Genomic DNA, 18064 nt, shown 5'->3' with positions numbered 1-18064 from the left:
CCATATCTAGTCCTTTTCCTTTTCTTTAGTTATGCATGCATTAGGACGAAAGTGTATATATTCATTCTTGTTATTGAGATTCGGTACAATGTTTTTAATTATTATTATGTACAATGTTTTTAATTATTATTATTATGTGCATTAACAACTCAAATGTATATAAATATCTTTATCCATATTTATCAATAAAATTATCCCATGCCATAGTTTAGTTGGGTTTCAAATTTAATGGCTTGTCTTAAAAACATCTTAACGTGGCATAAGTTTTTATTTTCGTATCTTATTATAATTTTTCATCATGCTTACAATTCTACCGATTAATATATAAATCACTTTGAAGTTTCAATTCAAATGAATTATAAAAAAAATAATGTATTCGATGCTTCATGCGGATCTAGTTCCTAGATAATTTGGTTTGGTACCATTGTCAGCTATTTGTTATGATATTTATATGGGTACTATTTTCCTCTGTATAGGACTATGGAAGTTTTTAATGAAGTCCGTACTCATATCTTCTCGTGTATGATTCCCTTTCTTGATCATACCTTTCACCAAAAAAAATTAAATAAGCATTCGATCGAGTCGAGCAAAAAAATTAAATTTGTTGACTTTATAATTATTGTTTTATTATTCAATTTTTTTTATTTTTTTCGTGTCGAGATAAGTCAAATATATTTGTTTAAATATTTATTTGAATTTAAATATAATTATTTATAATATTATGATACCGGTTAATTCTAATTTAATATGAATATATTCATTTTCATGTCTAAGTAAGATTTGTATTATTATTTATAAATAAAATATAATCTAAAATTATATGATATATTTACAATGTTATTTTTTAAAGAAAGGATATAAATGGAAAAGAATTGATGTATAAAGGACTCGAAGAATTTACGAGAAGAAAGAATTTGTAAAGAATTACAATTAAAGAACAATGTTGAATAAAGTACATAGTTGAGGGATTAAAATGAAAAAAATAAAAAATTTGTTGACAAAAAGAGAATTAAAGTTATATAAATATTCTACAGTTGTAGAGGCGAGTATAATTCAAAAATGATCAAAATGAACTTAAAATAAATGATGAAATGAAGAAATAAGAAAGTCATATAAAATTAAAAGAACTAAATTAAGAGAGAGAGAGAGAAATTTGTTGTCAACAAAAGTAATTAAAGCTACATAAGTATTTCATTGTGACCGAAGAACTTGTGATTCAAATTTGATCGTAATGGACTCAAACGAAAAATGAACTAAAGAAACAAGAAAATTATAGATCAACTCTCAAAACAATCAAATAGTTTAATTAAATACCAAAATAATATCGTTTTAATTTCTATTTTTTTAATTATTCCAACTTTACAAATTTAAAGGGAACTTAAACTCAAAATTCAAACAAAATTTTGAATTGAATAAATAAATCAAATTATTCCTTTTAAAAATTCAATTTTATCAAGAGAAAATGATTTTTGCTCGCCCTAAATACATATGATATATTTTTTAACTTTTATTTATAAAATAAATATTTTTGTTCATCTATATGTACTATAAGATTAAAGCAATCTCTATGGGGTAACTTCTTGACATATAGCCTGACTTTTTTCTCTTGATAGATTTAATTTTTTTTTCGTACCTTTTAGTGTTTTTTCCTTTACATTTTTCTTTATCATGAACTTTTAATTTTTTTACTTTTGTATCTACTGAAAAACTTAGAATTATTTTAGGTATAATACTCAAAAGTGAAGATTGTGATTGTGTATTGTAGTTGACATCTTTTGATTTGAACAAAGAATCACATTTCATAGTTATTGGGCACGTGATCGAAGTCCATATTATTTGCATGGATCGTAAAAATGTCTGGCTCATGATGATTCATTGACAAGCGATATTCATTTTCGATTCAACATTTTCCCAAGGATGATACGATAAAGTTGTCAGAAAGTACCAATGTTCTCTGGAAACATCAAATCGCTGATCATTGATGGTTATGGTCTGTACTACATTTTTGGTAACTCCAAGCAAATTTGTTACAAATGAAGGATAACAACTCATTGTGAATCAAATGTACATAGCGTATCATCAACAAGATAAGCTCGCATACCTTGAAGTTTAAGTCACCTATAGTCCGTCGTTGTTCTTCAATTTGTCGTAAAAGATAGTCGGCTTTCTCTTCCAAGCTCTTCTGTGTCTGGATTGGCTGGTCCTCATCAAGTGGCAAATTATCCTTTTTACCTTCACTAAGAGTTCTCTCTTTCCATATCGTTCAACCATTAACCGATGAATTTGAATGCACAACTTTTTTTAAATAGAATAATTAATCCTTTTGCCTTAAATTGGTAAGAGTATGCATGGGAGTTTAGTTTCAAATAAATAAATGTGATCAGATTAGTTACAGGAAGAACAGATGGGATAAAGAATAAACTTATGCGGCAACAAGGATGAACCATACATGAGTAAAGATAGAGGCAAGCAAAATTGAAGCCACCTCCGAAAGAAGCCTAAAACGTAGAAAGCAACGCATGAATCAATACAATCAATATCACTAAATTGAATCACAATCACATGCGTGATGCTTTATGACTTGTACAAGTAAATTTTATCATCATGTGAAGTATAAAATTTTATGGACTACAATCACGGATGGACCGAGTGTTCTCACTCCCTAAGAATTTCAAATTCTCATATAATTATGTATTTTCTTTGGATTTCCTATTGATCTAATTTCGTGCCCCTGAAATTTTGTAATTTCACACTCCTAAATTTCTAATGAACTTATTAAAAGTTCACACCACTGAGATAAAATCATTAATTCATCCCAGACTACAATGAACCGCATGCTCAACTGAGCTAGCCCGGAAGTTCTAATTCACAAATAAAGACTCTAATAAGGTGAGTTCTAATTAAATAACCCTTGATACAGATGTTCAAAATTCAGAAGAAATCATTTTGTTTTGATGCTAGGAACACAGATTTCCTATCCCTTTATAATGCTTTAGCTGCAATCATTTGTGTCTGCGGAGATGTTAAATTAGGTTATAGGAATAGAAAATGAATCAGAAAGTACAAAATTCTGTATTCATTCAGTCAAACAACCCATCGGATGCTCGGTACAGTACAAATTGACTGCACCAGAAAAACATCGAGGCTGGAAACGGTCATAAGTACCTGCTGTACTTCATCACCTTCATTTCTATTCAAAAGTACCTCTTTATAAGAAAAACATTCCACGCTGCTAAGCAATGCTCATCACAAACATATATTAGTTAAACATTCATTAAAAACGGCATTCGAAGTCAACAATGAGGCTTAACATCAAAAGTTTATTCACATTTGAAATCCAAGACAATTAAACTTATTCCCTTATCCATGCATATCTATCTCTTAACACAAGAAACTTGACAACAAGGTGAAGCTTTTTACAACACATAGCTTACCAGATGCACGGAAAGTCCAACAGATTACTGCCGTGACCACCGGCTGGTCTGGCGAGGGGGCGGAACCAATTCGGCTGGTTATAAAATGATATGAGATGGTAAAGATAGGCTTTTAGGGTTTAGCTTTCTTTAATATTTTAAATAGTTGGGTTGGGTTGGGCTAGGTTTAGTTGAGCTAAAGCCGAACTTTTTGTTCGTTGGGTTGGACAGGATGGAGTGTATATTACTTGGATAATCCTAATTTGATTAATTGGGCTAGATTGAGGCGATTGCATATTCCTCCGAAGATGGTGGAAATCATGTGGAGGGCTTTACAGAGTCTGTAACCGTCAAAGGCTCAGGTTGTTGAGAGAGGCATAGAGGTTATCCTTACTTGCAATCGATGTGGGAGTGCGGAGTGGACGATTCCGGTCATGCTTTGCTGTTGATTGTTGAAATTTTTTGGGTGGGGTCAGGATTTTCCATTACCTGTCAGCTCTTTTGTTGATTGTTTTAAGACCTTGACAGAAAATTATTTCAACAACATTGTGGAGGAGTATTGCATGATCTGTTGTCGGTCCTGGTGGACAAGGAACGAGTTGGTATGGAATAATAATAGTGTTCATTCCTCGTTTGTTGTTAGTAAAATCCTTAGGGTCACGGAATGTAAGATTATCGGTGGGAATAAAAGATTATTAGGGAATAGAATTATTGGGAATGTATTTTGTGTTTGGTTGGTTTAGCAGGAATGTAAGATTACCGTGTTTGGTTAAAGGAATAAAAGATTATTGGAATACATATTTGATTAAATTGTCCTTATTATATATTTATTTTTTTAACAAGTTGAAAAATATTTATATATTATCTTTTAAAAAAAATTAAATTCATAAAATTTATATATTTTTTTTACAAAATTAAAAATATAAAAATGTTAATGAAATAGTAAAATTTTATTTTAACCCCTTCACTTCATATAAAATTTTAATTATAGACTTTTTTTTTATAAATCTAAAATAATTTAAGGATAAATTTGTAATTTAATCTTCGTAGCATTTTTATTATTCAATGACAGAAGAATAATATTTTTAAAAAAAAATTAAGGACATTTAATCCAAAACGCCGGTAATCAACAATACATAAAAAAAATAATATTCCCGATAATATATCCCAAACAATACATTAATAAAACTTCTAGTTAGACTCTTAGATAACTGTGAGTGTCAAAGCATGTTGCCTTGGTTTCCGCTTTAATTTATTTATTTTACTTACTTTTAAGGAATTTGCAATTATATAAATATACGAAAACAATGGAAAAAAGAATAGTCAAAAGTTACGTGCAAGAGAGCGGCTCCTTGGTCTAGGGTTGGATTGACATGTTTGCGTCATAAAGGGTTGGGTTGGGATGAAAAAATGGAAATGTGGTTATTGGGTTTCTCTCTCTCATTACAGTAGGCCCCAAAATTATTTAAAGAAAAAGTACTAGTAAATTATTTTAGGATCTACAGTATTTTTATAATGTAAAGGAAACTTATCATTTTAAGATAACGAGTTCTATGATATATTATTTTTATATTCGAGGATCATTATTTTAATATTTCTTGTCAATATGACGAGTTTTATTAAAAAGTTATTTTTTTCTTCAGATTTTTAATATTGAATTTAGATTTTTTAAAGATAAAACTCGTCACTTCGAGGTGACGAGTTCTAATTGTATTGTAAAAAATATCGTACATCCCGAAATAATTTGTTGGCACCCCTTTTCCCTAAATAATTTTGGGGCCCACGATAATGGCTAAAAAATCGGTTATTGGTGATGGTTTATATGCAAGGGTAGGGCTTAGCAACGAAATCGAGAAAATCGAAAAACCGAAAAACCGACACGAATCGAGTAAAACGGTTCGGTTCGGTTCGGTTTGGCTTTAAACGGTTCGATTTTTGGTTCGGTTTAAAGACTTTATTTTTTTGATTCGGTTCGGTTCGGGTTTTCCACATGGAACCCATTTGTTCCATATTGAACCGAATAGGCAATTTTTGTAAAAAAAATTATAGTTTCAAGTGATTTTTTTATTGAAAAACCGATAAACCGAACCGAACCGAACCGAAAAACCCGAACCGTTAAAAAAACCGAACCGAACCGAAAAAACCGATTTCGGTTTTTTCGATTTTTTAACTATTCGGTTTCGGTTTAAATATTGAAAACCCGTTTATTTCGGTTCGGTTCAATTTTTGATAAAAAACCGAACCGAACCGAACCGAATACACCCCTATGCAAGGGTGAGTATTTGGTCCACTCCAGTTGAATTGAATGAAAAAAATTGAAGTTGGACGTTAATATGCTGACTGAACTCGAAAAATCTTATTACAAAATGGTCACCAACTATTTATAAGTTCTAAACTAATCATTTTAGTTAAAAAATTGCCGACCTTCTAGGCTGGACAATAACATGCTGACTGAAACACGTTAAATCTTATTACAAAAACGTTAAATCTTATTACAAAATCGTTTGCGATGTATTTTATAGAACGAGTATCCATTTACATTATGTCATCAATTAGTGCTCGAAACATTATGTCATCGAGCTAGTGCTTGAAAGCAGCGACGGTGCCAGTAGACATCATTAAAATACGATTTTATAAAATTTCAGTCAGTAAGTTAACGTCCAACTCAAACAACCATTATTTTTTAACAAAAAAAAAAGACTAGTTTGGGATATATGAATAGTCAGATGATCATTTTGTAACTTTTTATAGTGAGGAGACTCAACCAAATTTCGTCTTATAACTGAGAGACTATTTTATAATTTTCAACAGTTAAAAAACTTAATAAAATAATATTTTATAATCAAAGGATTATTTGTGTACTTTATCTTAAATTTTAATCAATGTTAATATTTTCTTTTGTCTATATTAATCGGGACAGATAAGCAAACACGTGTCGGGGGATGTAACAAATAACCAATGGGAGGAGCATGGCACGTTTTCCTTACTATTTTAAAGAAAAAAGGTTTCTTTTTCCCGTTGATTGGTTGGCTACCCTAAAAAGAAAAATAAGAAGGGAGATTTTGAAAGCAATTTCAATGGTTAGGGTTATGAGTGTGTACAATCGGTACATGTTCTTTGTCGGGATAAGTTTAAATCAAATTATTTATTTAAATCTAGATTTTTATTGGTATATAAAATATATGATATATGTTAATTATTTAAATTTTAATATAAAAATAAATGTTTAAATTATATTTAAAATTATTTTTTGGTGTTTAAAGATTTTTCGTTAAAAAATAAATGTCAAATGTTTTCTACATTACACTTTTAGGGGTATGTTGTTAAAAAAACCGTTAGGTGAAACATGTCACGTTCAGTTTTTAAAAAATATATATATACTTTTAAATAATATTATGTTTTTTTTAATATAAATATGATACATGTCACTTAACGATTTTCTTTAACGGTAAGCACCTAATAATATAACGAAGAAAACAATGGGCACCTATTTTAAACCAAAAATTCTTTAAACATCAAAAATTAATTTTGAGTATAATTTTTATACTTATTTTTGTAATAAATCATTATTTAAATTCAATTAGAATTAAAAAAATATGTAGTAATATAAAGTGAAACTTTGATTCGATCTTTCACCATAAAACACAAAGAAATCTGAATTATAGTTTTCTTTTTGTTATTAGGCTGCTTATAGTTTTTCTTTTGTTGATTGGTTGTAGCAAACAGTACTATTTTGGGTAATAAAATCTGAATTATTCAAAAAAAAAAAACACACAGAAAAAAAATCAAGCTAAGAATATATAACTCTGAAACCCTATGATTTCCTTTTCTGTTGTAGGATTTCAGGTGGAAACCTTTGGGAGAAGATCATTGTACAAATGAAAGATCACTTGCAAAAGGAATAATCTGACCACAAAATCAAAGGTTCAGATATTTTATTCCTAAATTCTTGCATGTAGATGGATTTCTGTTGAATGGACAGTGTGCTTCATCAATATAAATGGCTCTTTTTGTACAAAAGATTTTGATTGTCCGATTAGTTTTTGGAAGGACAAGCAGTTTCCATGCCCGCCGGCCGCAAACAAAGCAAATTAGGTGGGATAAAAATCTCACTCGTTCGTACAAGCCTGCTTTGCCTTTGCCCGTCTTGTTGTGAATTTAGCATGGGATTTTTTCAGTTTTTACGAGTCGGTGCTCCGGCGGAGACAGACAAGCAGGCAGACAGGCCTCTAATTTTGACGTGCTTTTGTAAATCACTAATTTTTAATTTTCAGGTACAAAAGTTAAAGAGATTATTATTTAAAAAAATGTTGTCAATGCCTAAATTAAGATGAACAAGAAGGAAATAAATTATAACTAACAATTTTTAATAAAAAAATAATTTTTCATTAAACAAAAGATAAGATAAAAAATAATATATTCTCAATACGAAAATTCAAAAGACAAGGAGAAAAATAAAACCAACGCATTCCTTTAAATATGTGTTTCATTTAAAAAAAATAGTAATTATTAATGATATTTTTGTTTCTATTTAGAAGTAGATATAATATTGATGTAGGCGTGAAGAATAAAAAAAACTAAATTAATTGATTGTTTCGCGAATAATTTTAAATGCATTAATAAATTGTTGCAAAAAGAAATATATCTATATAAAATCATCGATTTTTTCTAACCAAAAGGTGTGTCATGATAAATATAACATGGAATATTAAACTCTAATAGTATAGACAAAATTATATCATAAATACATATGAATAACCATATTATAAAAAAGGTAAAAGAATTATAATTATATTTTATTTTAGAAAAAACTTGACATATTATATGATTACAAGCGCATTGCATGATATTAGTGTTTCTACAACAAAAGTAAATACGATGTTACAAAAATATAATAGTACGTATTGAGGATGATTTTAAAATTTAAATTTAACCGTTAATAATCTCAAGAGTAGGTAGTTAAAAGTTTTCATTTGATACTTCTTTTCTTTCATAGATTGTGATTCAACACCAATTAAGAGCAAAATTTTCCTTTTCCTCTCTTCTAGGTAGGAATTGTTTTAAAAAATAAATTTAATTAGAATTTATTAAACCATTTTAGTGTTTAAAAAGAGTCTTATCGAGAGACACTAAATTCGAACAGTTGTATCTGTAGGGTAAGTATTACTTTCATTTTCTACTAAGTGTGAGCGAAAGGCACGAACTAAAATATTTTAGTGGTTGAAAAAGTCGTCGTTATTCTTAAAGATCATAAGTTCAAACACTAGCAACAATCAAAGTGATTGAGTATTCTTTATCAAATGACTGAAATTATTCAAAAACAAATATTACTTTATAATGACCTTTTAGTTTAATTAAAAAAAGCCGCGAGTGAGAGCAATTGATGGAATCGAGAGCACGACATGGATTGGATGATAAGAGGCAAAAGCTAAGACAAAACTCAGCAATGTCTTTGCCATGTTTCAATTAAAGTTTACTACAATATTTATTCTGCTTTTATTTTCTTTGGAATGTGTGGCATTGTAAAGTTTCAGTGGGTTTAACTTTTTGCCCTCGATTCTCTTACTATAAATAATCCACCACCCTTCATTTTTCTTTCATTGCTCACTGCGTTGTTATTTCCCTTCTCCAAAACCACCCATCTTCATTTACTTCCAAATATCAAACAAAATATCTCTTTCGTTTATATCCTCACTTTCCCATGTGTTTTCAGAAAGCTCCAAAAATCCCCTTCATTTAAGCTCCCATGTTTCTCCTCTGCTTCCTTTCCGCTTGCAAGTTTTGATTTTGGACAAGAAAATGTGCTCAAGTGCTTGTCAAGGGTGCCAGGAGGTGGTTGAATCACGTTTCTTGAGGCTGAAACTGGGCTTCACTGAGCCATATAATGGAGAAACAAACACCACCATCATGGGTGGCTGGAGTTTCCTCCACACCCTGTCTGACGCAAAAGCCCCGGCCGTGAACCAAAGAGTCTACGTGCATCCTCTTCTTAATCGTTCGGGTTCTAGGCTCAGTGATGAAAGCCTCGAAATGTGCACCGAACAATTAGGTAGCGAAACTGGAAGCGAAGGTTCCTTGCTTTCCTTGGAAACTCAAACCGTGGCTTGCGATATTAATCCGTCGAAACCAAGGGAAAGTTCGTCGACCAGAAAAATTAGGCGTGGCTTCAGCTTTCCGCCTCCTTTGACGTCCATTAGCGGTTCGAATGGTGTTCAGATCAAGCCTCATCGGGAAAACGGCCGCTTAATTATTCAAGCCGTTAGTTTCCCTACCTGTCATAGTTACTTCCATGCAGAACGTAGCGAGGGGAGGTTTAGGCTTTCCCTTTTCAAGGACACTACCACAATTCTCGGCATCGAAGACAACAGCGAAGAACAAGAACAAGAAAATGATGTCGAAGTTGAAGAAGAGGAGTTTAGCGGGGAAACTGAGAATAGAGAAGGAAACAACGGGAATGTTGGGGATGAAATCGGGGCAGGGAAGTTGCCAATGCCAAGCAGCTGCAAAGAAAGTAATCGAGGCCACAAAGGCGGCTTGCTTAATTGGAAACCATTATTGGTGACAACTTAAAAAATATGGCCAAAATTGGGAGAATTTGCACCACTCCAAACTGAGAAATAGATTTCTAATTTTCAGTTATTACAAGTTTAAGATTACGTACCATGGATTTCCAAAAATAAGCTATTGTTGGTAGTTATTATCGTTATAGGACCATCCGTGTATGTTTCTTTTTCTATCTTGTTTAATCTTACCTATACAAATTCTTACAATTACTTGCAAAGCAAAGATTTAGCAAACAAAGGACACCAAGCGAGAATTGCCCTTATTTTTTTCTCAACCACCGGGTGTAGTGAATTGTCTGGTCCTCAATCCATGCACGATCGATTACTAGGGTTGACTTTAATTTCTGTGCTCATCGCTTCCATACGGTACATTTTGTTGGACCATCACCATGAAAATGAGAAAAATGGAAATAGCAGGCATCAGGCGTGGACATATTCTAACATACACAGAAAGTCCTACGGTTTACTTACATTATGAAATTATTGAATGAAAACATCAAATAAACTCAGATTCATATATAAGAATGCTTGGTAATTATAGAAATTCCGGGGCCACCAAAGACAACATACAACTGATCATCTCATAATGACAGATCATCCATGTGCTTTGGGTACCTGTTGCTTCCTCAATTATACTCGAATTCTAATCAGTTTAAACTTCTTTCCGACGTCTTTGACAATGAAGATGATAATACCCTGAAAATAAATTGATCTCGTTTACCATTGATGGTTTGTTCCTTCTAATTTGTATCGAGAATCGCGATAAGAGGATGGTCGTTAGCCTATATTTTATGAGAGATAGAATTGTTCATGATAAAGAAGAATATGAAGATTAAATGCGTATATTCGAGGATTCAACATAAGATATAAGATTATTATGACTATTCTTATTTTAGCAATCTAGATAGCTCAATAATCAAATCTTTGATTTTGTCCTATTAGATCAGGAGGATCTGTTGGGGATCTTGTCTAGAGGTCTTATCCATACGTTATTGTATGTCTGAAGGTTAATGGTGTTATCATCCCTGAAAGCAGTGATAGATGTATGTACCGTTTATGGTGGGCACGTGCTATCTTGGAATTTGAATTTCTTTATGTTAGTTGTCCATTTTATTGAAAGTGCCCAGCTTGAAATTTTATTTGTGCTCGCCTCTTATGAAATTTTATTATTATTAATACATATGTGTCTATATTGAAAAATATTTATAAATCTGTCATGAGGTCAGGGATCCTTTAATAACTTACACGGACGAAGGAGTCTACCTAAAACTTTATACTGAAAGAGAGTCGGTAGTTTTCGAAAGTTATCTCCGAAGATATAAAAATCATGAGTTTATCTTATTTAGTATAATGTGAAAGATAATAAATAACCCGACAATTCTCAAGTTACACTTTAAAACGTATGATCCGAACCCATCTTTACGAAGGACAATTGAAAGAATGTTTGAGTGTAATGAAAACGGAAGATCATGAAAAGCATAGATTATAGATGTTGAAAACAAAATTTGTACCACAACAATAAAAGAAAGGGACGTTTCCTTGGGAGGACATTATATACAAAAGGTAACTTTTGGGATACGGGCAATCAGCAAAAGGCTTAGAGGCTAGGAAATTTATTGGTTGGTTTTGGGTAATGCTTATCGAGAAAGTCGATCGTGAGTTGGGTAGTGCTCGACTCGTGCTCGTTAAAAAGTTTTGTTGCTCGACTCGTGCTCGTTAAAAAAAATTGTTGCTCGTTAAGCTCGTTACTTATTAAACTCGTTAAAATTTTGCTCGACTGGTGCTCATTAAGAAAACTTGTTGCTCATTAAGCTCATTACTCGTTAAGCTCATTACTCGTTAAGCTCGGTACTCATTGCTCGCCTCGTTGTTCGTTAAGCTCACCGGAATTTTTACCTTATTTTCTTAACCATATGTAAAATCTACTAATATTATATAAAACTTAATATAAACATAAATTAATAATTTAACCAACAAATTTATCAAAAGAGTGTATGAAGTACTAAAAGATTTTTGAGTGTATGAAATAATTTTTTAAGATAACTACTAAAAGATTATATAAAAAAATTAACGAGCTTATCGTGAACTTATCGAATAGAGTTGAACTTTGTTCGGCTCAACTCATTAAGGTCTCGAGTTGAGTTTAAACCGCTCACGAGTTGCTCAACTCGTTAAGCAGCCCTAATCCTGGGAATGGGGTAACATTCCTGAAAAGAGAAGGGCATCGTCCCACAGTGCAATTGGGGTTAGGTACCCTTTTTTTCTTAAAGTTTTTAGGGTTATTTTCGGGTAATAGTGGGGATGCTGAATTTGTGAAATGTTAGTTGTCCAAAAATGCATCATTGTGTCTTGACGTCCATCATGTGCTTTGAGAACCTTAGAGTGCCTTTCCTTTAATCACACAAATTATTCTCTCACCGTATCACACCCGCAGGCAAGTGAAATCTTGAGGCTATCACCATGTCTCCTCGTATTTATTTCTTACTGTCAATTAAAATCATATATGTTGGGCTAAAAAAAGATGCTTAATTGAATGGCAATAAAGATTTTCGCTACTTAGCTAGGCAGGGGTTGACGAACGATCACCTTCCTTTTCAAATTTCAACGACACAACATCAAGGGGTGCAGCTTGCGGGGATTACTCAACGTGCAAAAAGGAACATAATGTACCGGTTCAAGATTCAAATTTTAATTCTCTCAATAAAAGAGTAATTATATGATGAATTAAAAATATATAAGTGAATGTAATTTAGTGGTCGAAGGAGTCAGAAACTTTACCTGCTTGAATATATTACAAGGTGTACGGAGATGTGAGCATCACAAATTTGGTGGTCCTATTTCTTTTGTTTATAATTTTTATTTCCCGAGTGATCAGTTACATTGGTTGGTTTATTCAACCTAACCCAGCAGAAGCAGTTACTTTGGCTGGTTTTAGTTATGGGTTCAGATTTTCATTCAAATTCCCAACTGTTCATTAGTGTTCCATTTGAAATAAAACTTTGAACTTGATTCCTGTTGATCCCACGTAGAGAACCGGCTGTTGTCTTTCTTCCATTGAAACTGAAGTAGAAAAAGAGATAAGGTTATATTATGTGGAATTCTATTGGTTTTGATTTGTTTAAGTGATCCACTTGTGATTTGGGGTGAAAGTAGGGGGGAGCTTTGTCTGGCCTTGAGGGGGCACTCTCATCTCATCCTCTCAGAAACTTTGGAAGATGAAGCTCCAACACTAGGCAAGAATGGAACTCAGTTTCCTAATCAATATTAATATGATGATAACCATAAGATAATGCAATACACGTATGGAAATATAACATTAATATTCTCGGAAGAAAACGAAAAAGCTGAGAAAATAGAAAAAGATGTTAAAGTCAAAATCGGTGGCAGCTAAATTTGACAAATTTAAGTTGCAATTTGGTGGTTTTCGGTGCACACCGAAATTGTTGAAATTCATGGATGATAAAATTACACATTTAGTCCTTGTATTTTAGGGTATTTACAATATTAGTCTATAAGCTTCAACTATAAATACCCTAACCCATTTAGCTTCAAAACCATCCCAAATCATTCTAACTTTATCCCAACACTAGAGAAATTCGAGAGCTTTTTTAGAGTTGTTTTCTCCTTGTTAGATTAGAGAGGTTCTAATTCCTATTTTCTCGTAGTGAAATTCTTCTATCGTTGTCCGTAATTTTTACCCTATATTATTTAGAGATTTTTTGTTGAAAACATTTTGATGTTTCGATATAACAAATTAAGTATAAATGAATTTTAAGATTTTACAAATGATTTTCTAAGTATATTCGATTTAATTACTCGAATATCAAAATATTACTCTAAGTCTTTCAAGATCAATTTTAAACCCTACTAAATGTGTAAAATTGTGTTTTATACTTAAACTATTTTTTAAACAATTTTCACCAAGTATTTTGAACTAAATTCAAGCCTAAAATCAAATTTTCAAAGTGATGCACCGATGCACCAATCCATGCATCGATGCACCAATGAATAAATTGAACATCGAATGCATTTTATGCATCGATGCACATATCATGCATCGATGCACTCATGCACAAGCCATGCATCGATGCACTCAGGCTATTTTGAAACATCGAATTCATTTCATGCATCGATGCACTCTTAGTGTACCGATGCACTAAGGGTCTAACGATCAAAATATTTGAATTTTACACTTGATGCACCGATGCACCTTGTGCATGCATCGATGCACTAATGCTCCCAACTGATTTTATTAATTATTTTCACACTTAAACGACTCTATTGACTCCAATAAGTATCCCCAACATTCAGAATCAATTGAATGAGTATTTAAATAAGTTCTGAAGCCATTGATCAACAAGAAACAACAAGAAATTATTGAGAAACAAGAGAGAAAGCATCAAACATAAAGTTTGTGCAAATCAAGCCAATTTTCCTTCAATATTCATTTTGCTTTCAAGAACACAATTTGTGCTCATTTGTAATTATCATTGAGTGTTCTTATCTTGTTCTAGAATTGTGTAAACATATTACCTTGTGAGGTTTTCCTTGTAAGTTTGCAAATTTGTGTATTTCTCTTTGAAAAGGAGTGTGCTCAAGAATTGGGGTATAATTCTTGAGGGAGTTGTAAGGTTACTCTTTGTCCTCAAAAGAAAGAACAAATTAGTGAATTTGTTGGAAAATCCTTAGTGTGGATAGCTAAGGTAGTGGATGTAGACTTTGGTTGAGAAAGTCGAACCACTCTAAATAGCTGTGCAATTTCTTTCAATTTTCTGCAAAAGCTTCCACTAACTTTTTAATTGCCAATTCACCCCCTCTTGGTCGATTCCGTCGATCGATTAACTCAACAATTGGTATCAGAGCCTCACTCGTTTGAAGGTTTAACCACCTCTTGAGTCGATTCGGGAAGAGTTAAATCGATTAAGATGGCGTCCACTTCCGGTTCATTCTCCATGGAAGAATTCATACCAATTGACGTGCCTTCTTACTTCAATGGAACAAATTATCGTTGTTGAAAGAGGTTCATGATGATATTTATCCAAGCACATGATATGGAAGCTTGGATGATAATCGAGAAAGGATATTCCTCTCCTACGAAGAAGGCAAAGAAGTGGAGTGATCAAGAACGGAAGAAAGCTCAACAAAATACAAAGGCTATGCACATGTTGTGTTGTACAATTGATCCTAATGTATATAAAGGAGTTTCTTCTTGTTCAAATGCCAAGGAAATGTGGGATAATCTTGAGGAGATCTATATAGACAATGAAGAAGAAGAACAAATAAAGGTGATGTCTTTATTAACTCTCACAGAGCCAAAGGTATCTTCTAACTCAAATAAATTAAATTCAAAATCTTTTAATGAGTTACAAGATGCTTATGATGAATTATTTTCGGAGTTTGAGATCATGAACTCCAAATATAGGAATTTGATTTCTAAATTTATAGCTAAAAATGATCTTCTTTTAAAAGCTAAAACAGACTTGGAAAAACAAAATGAAATGTTGAAAAAAGAGTTAGAGCTTTCAAAACTAAAATCTGAAAACTTTGAAAAAGAAATTTTCAAATTAAACAAACTTCTTCTAGAAACGAAAATGGATTTTGAAAATCAAAATAAACTCTTGAAGAAGGATTTAGAGCTTTTAAAAATGAAATTTGAAAGTATTGAAAAAGAAAATTTTGATTTGAAAGTTAAGCTTGAATGCTTAACAAAAGAAAATGAGACCATTTTAAATAATTCATCTAGTTCAATAATGAAAAATATGTTCACATTGTCATTATCATGGTCATAAGGAACATACTTGTCCTTTAAAGAAAGGAAAAAGATTTAAAATTAGACAAGTATGGGTTCCAAAAGGAACAAGGGGCATTGAAACTAACATTCACGGATCCAAAACAATTTGGATACCAAAATTTACTTAAATGTCTCTTGTAGGTGTGTGGGAGCAATGGTGATGAAGATGATGATATTCAATATGCTCTAGCCACACATGAAAAAGAAATGGGTAACCTCTAAACTTGATGTATTTATTTTATTTAGTTGCTCATTTAGTTTATGCATGCATGAGGTTTTAAATGTTCTAAATGATTATGTGTTATCTCATGTATGTTGAAAGATATTGTATGATGAACATAGTAATTTTTGGTAATGTTTTATAAACTCTAGTTCATCATATTAATTTTTTGGTCAAAATTGTTTTTAAAATGTAATTTATATCTATTTAACAATTGATATCGATTTTTCAAGAACTTTGGTTTTACAAATTTTTGACCTTAAACTTTTTAATGTTTATGCATAGATTTCAAATTTTCAATGATATCAACTTTTAATGCATAACATCTTTAAAACTTTATGCATATGCACTTAATCTCTATAATCATCATTGCATAATGTTTTATATGTGAATGGGTTAAAAGCATAATCTTTTGAAAAATGAATTTGATAAAAGATACAATGTCTTATTTTAAATGATTGCAAAATTGATTGACGTTGCATCTATTTTGATTATGCTTGTTGGCCATAAAATAGGGACATATACATAGTGCATTTAGATTTTATTGATATAACTAATTTATGCCTAGTTGCTAGGGATAAGCATGATAGTTGGTTATGGCATAGGAGACTAGGACATGCTAGTATGAGTGTTTTGCAACGGCTAATTCAAAGAGATTTAGTTCAAGGGTTGCCTAAATTAAAATTTTATAATGATAAAATCTGTGATGCTTGTGCTAAATGAAAACAAAAGCGAATTTCTTTTAAATCCATTAATGACGTATCCACTAGTAGAGTATTACAATTGATCCATTTAGATCTTTTTGGTCCATCTAGAACTACTAGCTTGGGTGGAAAACAATATGCATTTGTTTTGGTAGATGACTATTCTAGATATACTTGGGTTCTATTCTTAAGTACTAAAGATGAAGCATTAGAAAAATTCATCACGTTTTCAAAAGTAATCCAAAACGAAAAAGGTTACTCTATAACTAGTGTTAGGAGTGATCATGGAACTGAATTTGAAAATCTTGGATTTACTGAATTTTGTAATTCTAATGGTATTAGCCATAATTTTTCAGCACCTAGAACCCCTCAACAAAATGAAGTTGTTGAGAGGAAAAATCGAACTTTAGAAGAAATGGCTAGAACCATGCTTTATGAAAACAATTTGCCAAAATATTTTTGGGCAGAAGCCACAAATATCGTTTGTTATGTTATTAATCGAGTAATGATTAGGCCTATTTTGAAGAAAACTTCATATGAACTTTTTAAAAATAAAAAGCCTAATATTAGCTATTTTCATCCTTTTGGATGTAAATGTTTTGTTTTAAACAACGGTAAAGACAATCTTGGCAAATTTGATGCTAAAAGTGATGAAGGAATTTTTCTGGGTTATTCCTTAAATTCTAAAGCTTATCGAGTATTTAATAAAAGAACTTTAGTTGTAGAAGAGTCTATACATGTTGTTTTCGATGATAATCTCCTTCCGAGGAAGGATTCTTGTTTGAATGATGATGTAGGTATTATAAATACAAATGACGTTATACATGACGTTGGAAAACCATCATCAAAGGAAGAAACGAAAGATGAGGAAACTCATGATCCTCTCAAGAATCCAACCATTGAAGAAAGGGAAGTATCTTATCCAAGAGAGTACAACTATGTCAAGGATGGTGAAATTATAGGTGATCCATCAAAAGGGGTAACAACTCGATCTTCTCTTAGAAATATTTGTAATTATGTTGCATTTATCTTATGCATAGAGCCTAAGAATATTGAAGAAGCATTAAATGATGAACATTGGATTATGGCTATGCAAGAAGAGTTAAATCAATTTGAGAGAAGTAAAGTATGGACATTAATTGAAAGGCCTAGTAATAAATCTATTGTAGGTACTAGATGGGTATTTAGGAATAAGCTTGATGAAAGTGGTAATATAGTGAGAAACAAGGCTAGACTTGTTGCTCAAGGATATACTCAAGAAGAGGGCATAGATTATGATGAAACATACGCTCTCGTAGCTAGGATGGAAGCAATTAGAATGTTATTAGCATTTGCATGTTTTCATGAATTTAAATTATATCAAATGGATGATA

General features: G+C 31.7%; 1 protein-coding gene and 1 long non-coding RNA gene across 2 annotated transcripts; one reads left to right on the top strand and one right to left on the bottom strand.

Annotated features, from left to right (window-relative positions):
* Positions 1–1955: 1955 nt before the first annotated feature.
* LOC120206182 lies at positions 1956–3522 on the bottom strand. Its single transcript, XR_005524085.1, has 2 exons — positions 3435–3522; positions 1956–2498 (listed from the first exon to the last, which is right to left on the bottom strand). It is a non-coding gene; the product is annotated as an uncharacterized LOC120206182 (long non-coding RNA).
* A 5690-nt stretch (positions 3523–9212) lies between these two features.
* On the top strand, positions 9213–9983 carry LOC120206165 (protein FANTASTIC FOUR 2-like). The gene has a single exon (XM_039205889.1). It carries the CDS (start codon positions 9213–9215, stop codon positions 9981–9983), a length of 771 nt encoding a protein of 256 aa, XP_039061820.1.
* The last annotated feature ends 8081 nt before the right edge of the window (positions 9984–18064 follow it).

Source organism: Hibiscus syriacus, unplaced genomic scaffold, assembly GCF_006381635.1.
Source record: "Hibiscus syriacus cultivar Baekdansim isolate YM2019G1 unplaced genomic scaffold, ASM638163v2 tig00013386_pilon, whole genome shotgun sequence".
NCBI classification, from domain to species: domain Eukaryota; kingdom Viridiplantae; phylum Streptophyta; class Magnoliopsida; order Malvales; family Malvaceae; genus Hibiscus; species Hibiscus syriacus.
The sequence above is the reverse complement of the archived record's forward strand: the minus strand, read 5'-3'. Positions and strand labels throughout refer to the sequence as shown.

Coding starts and splice junctions, on each gene's coding strand:
- LOC120206165 (XM_039205889.1), top strand. CDS start 9,213: ATGTGCTCAAGTGCTTGTCAAGGGTGCCAGGAGGTGGTTGAATCACGT.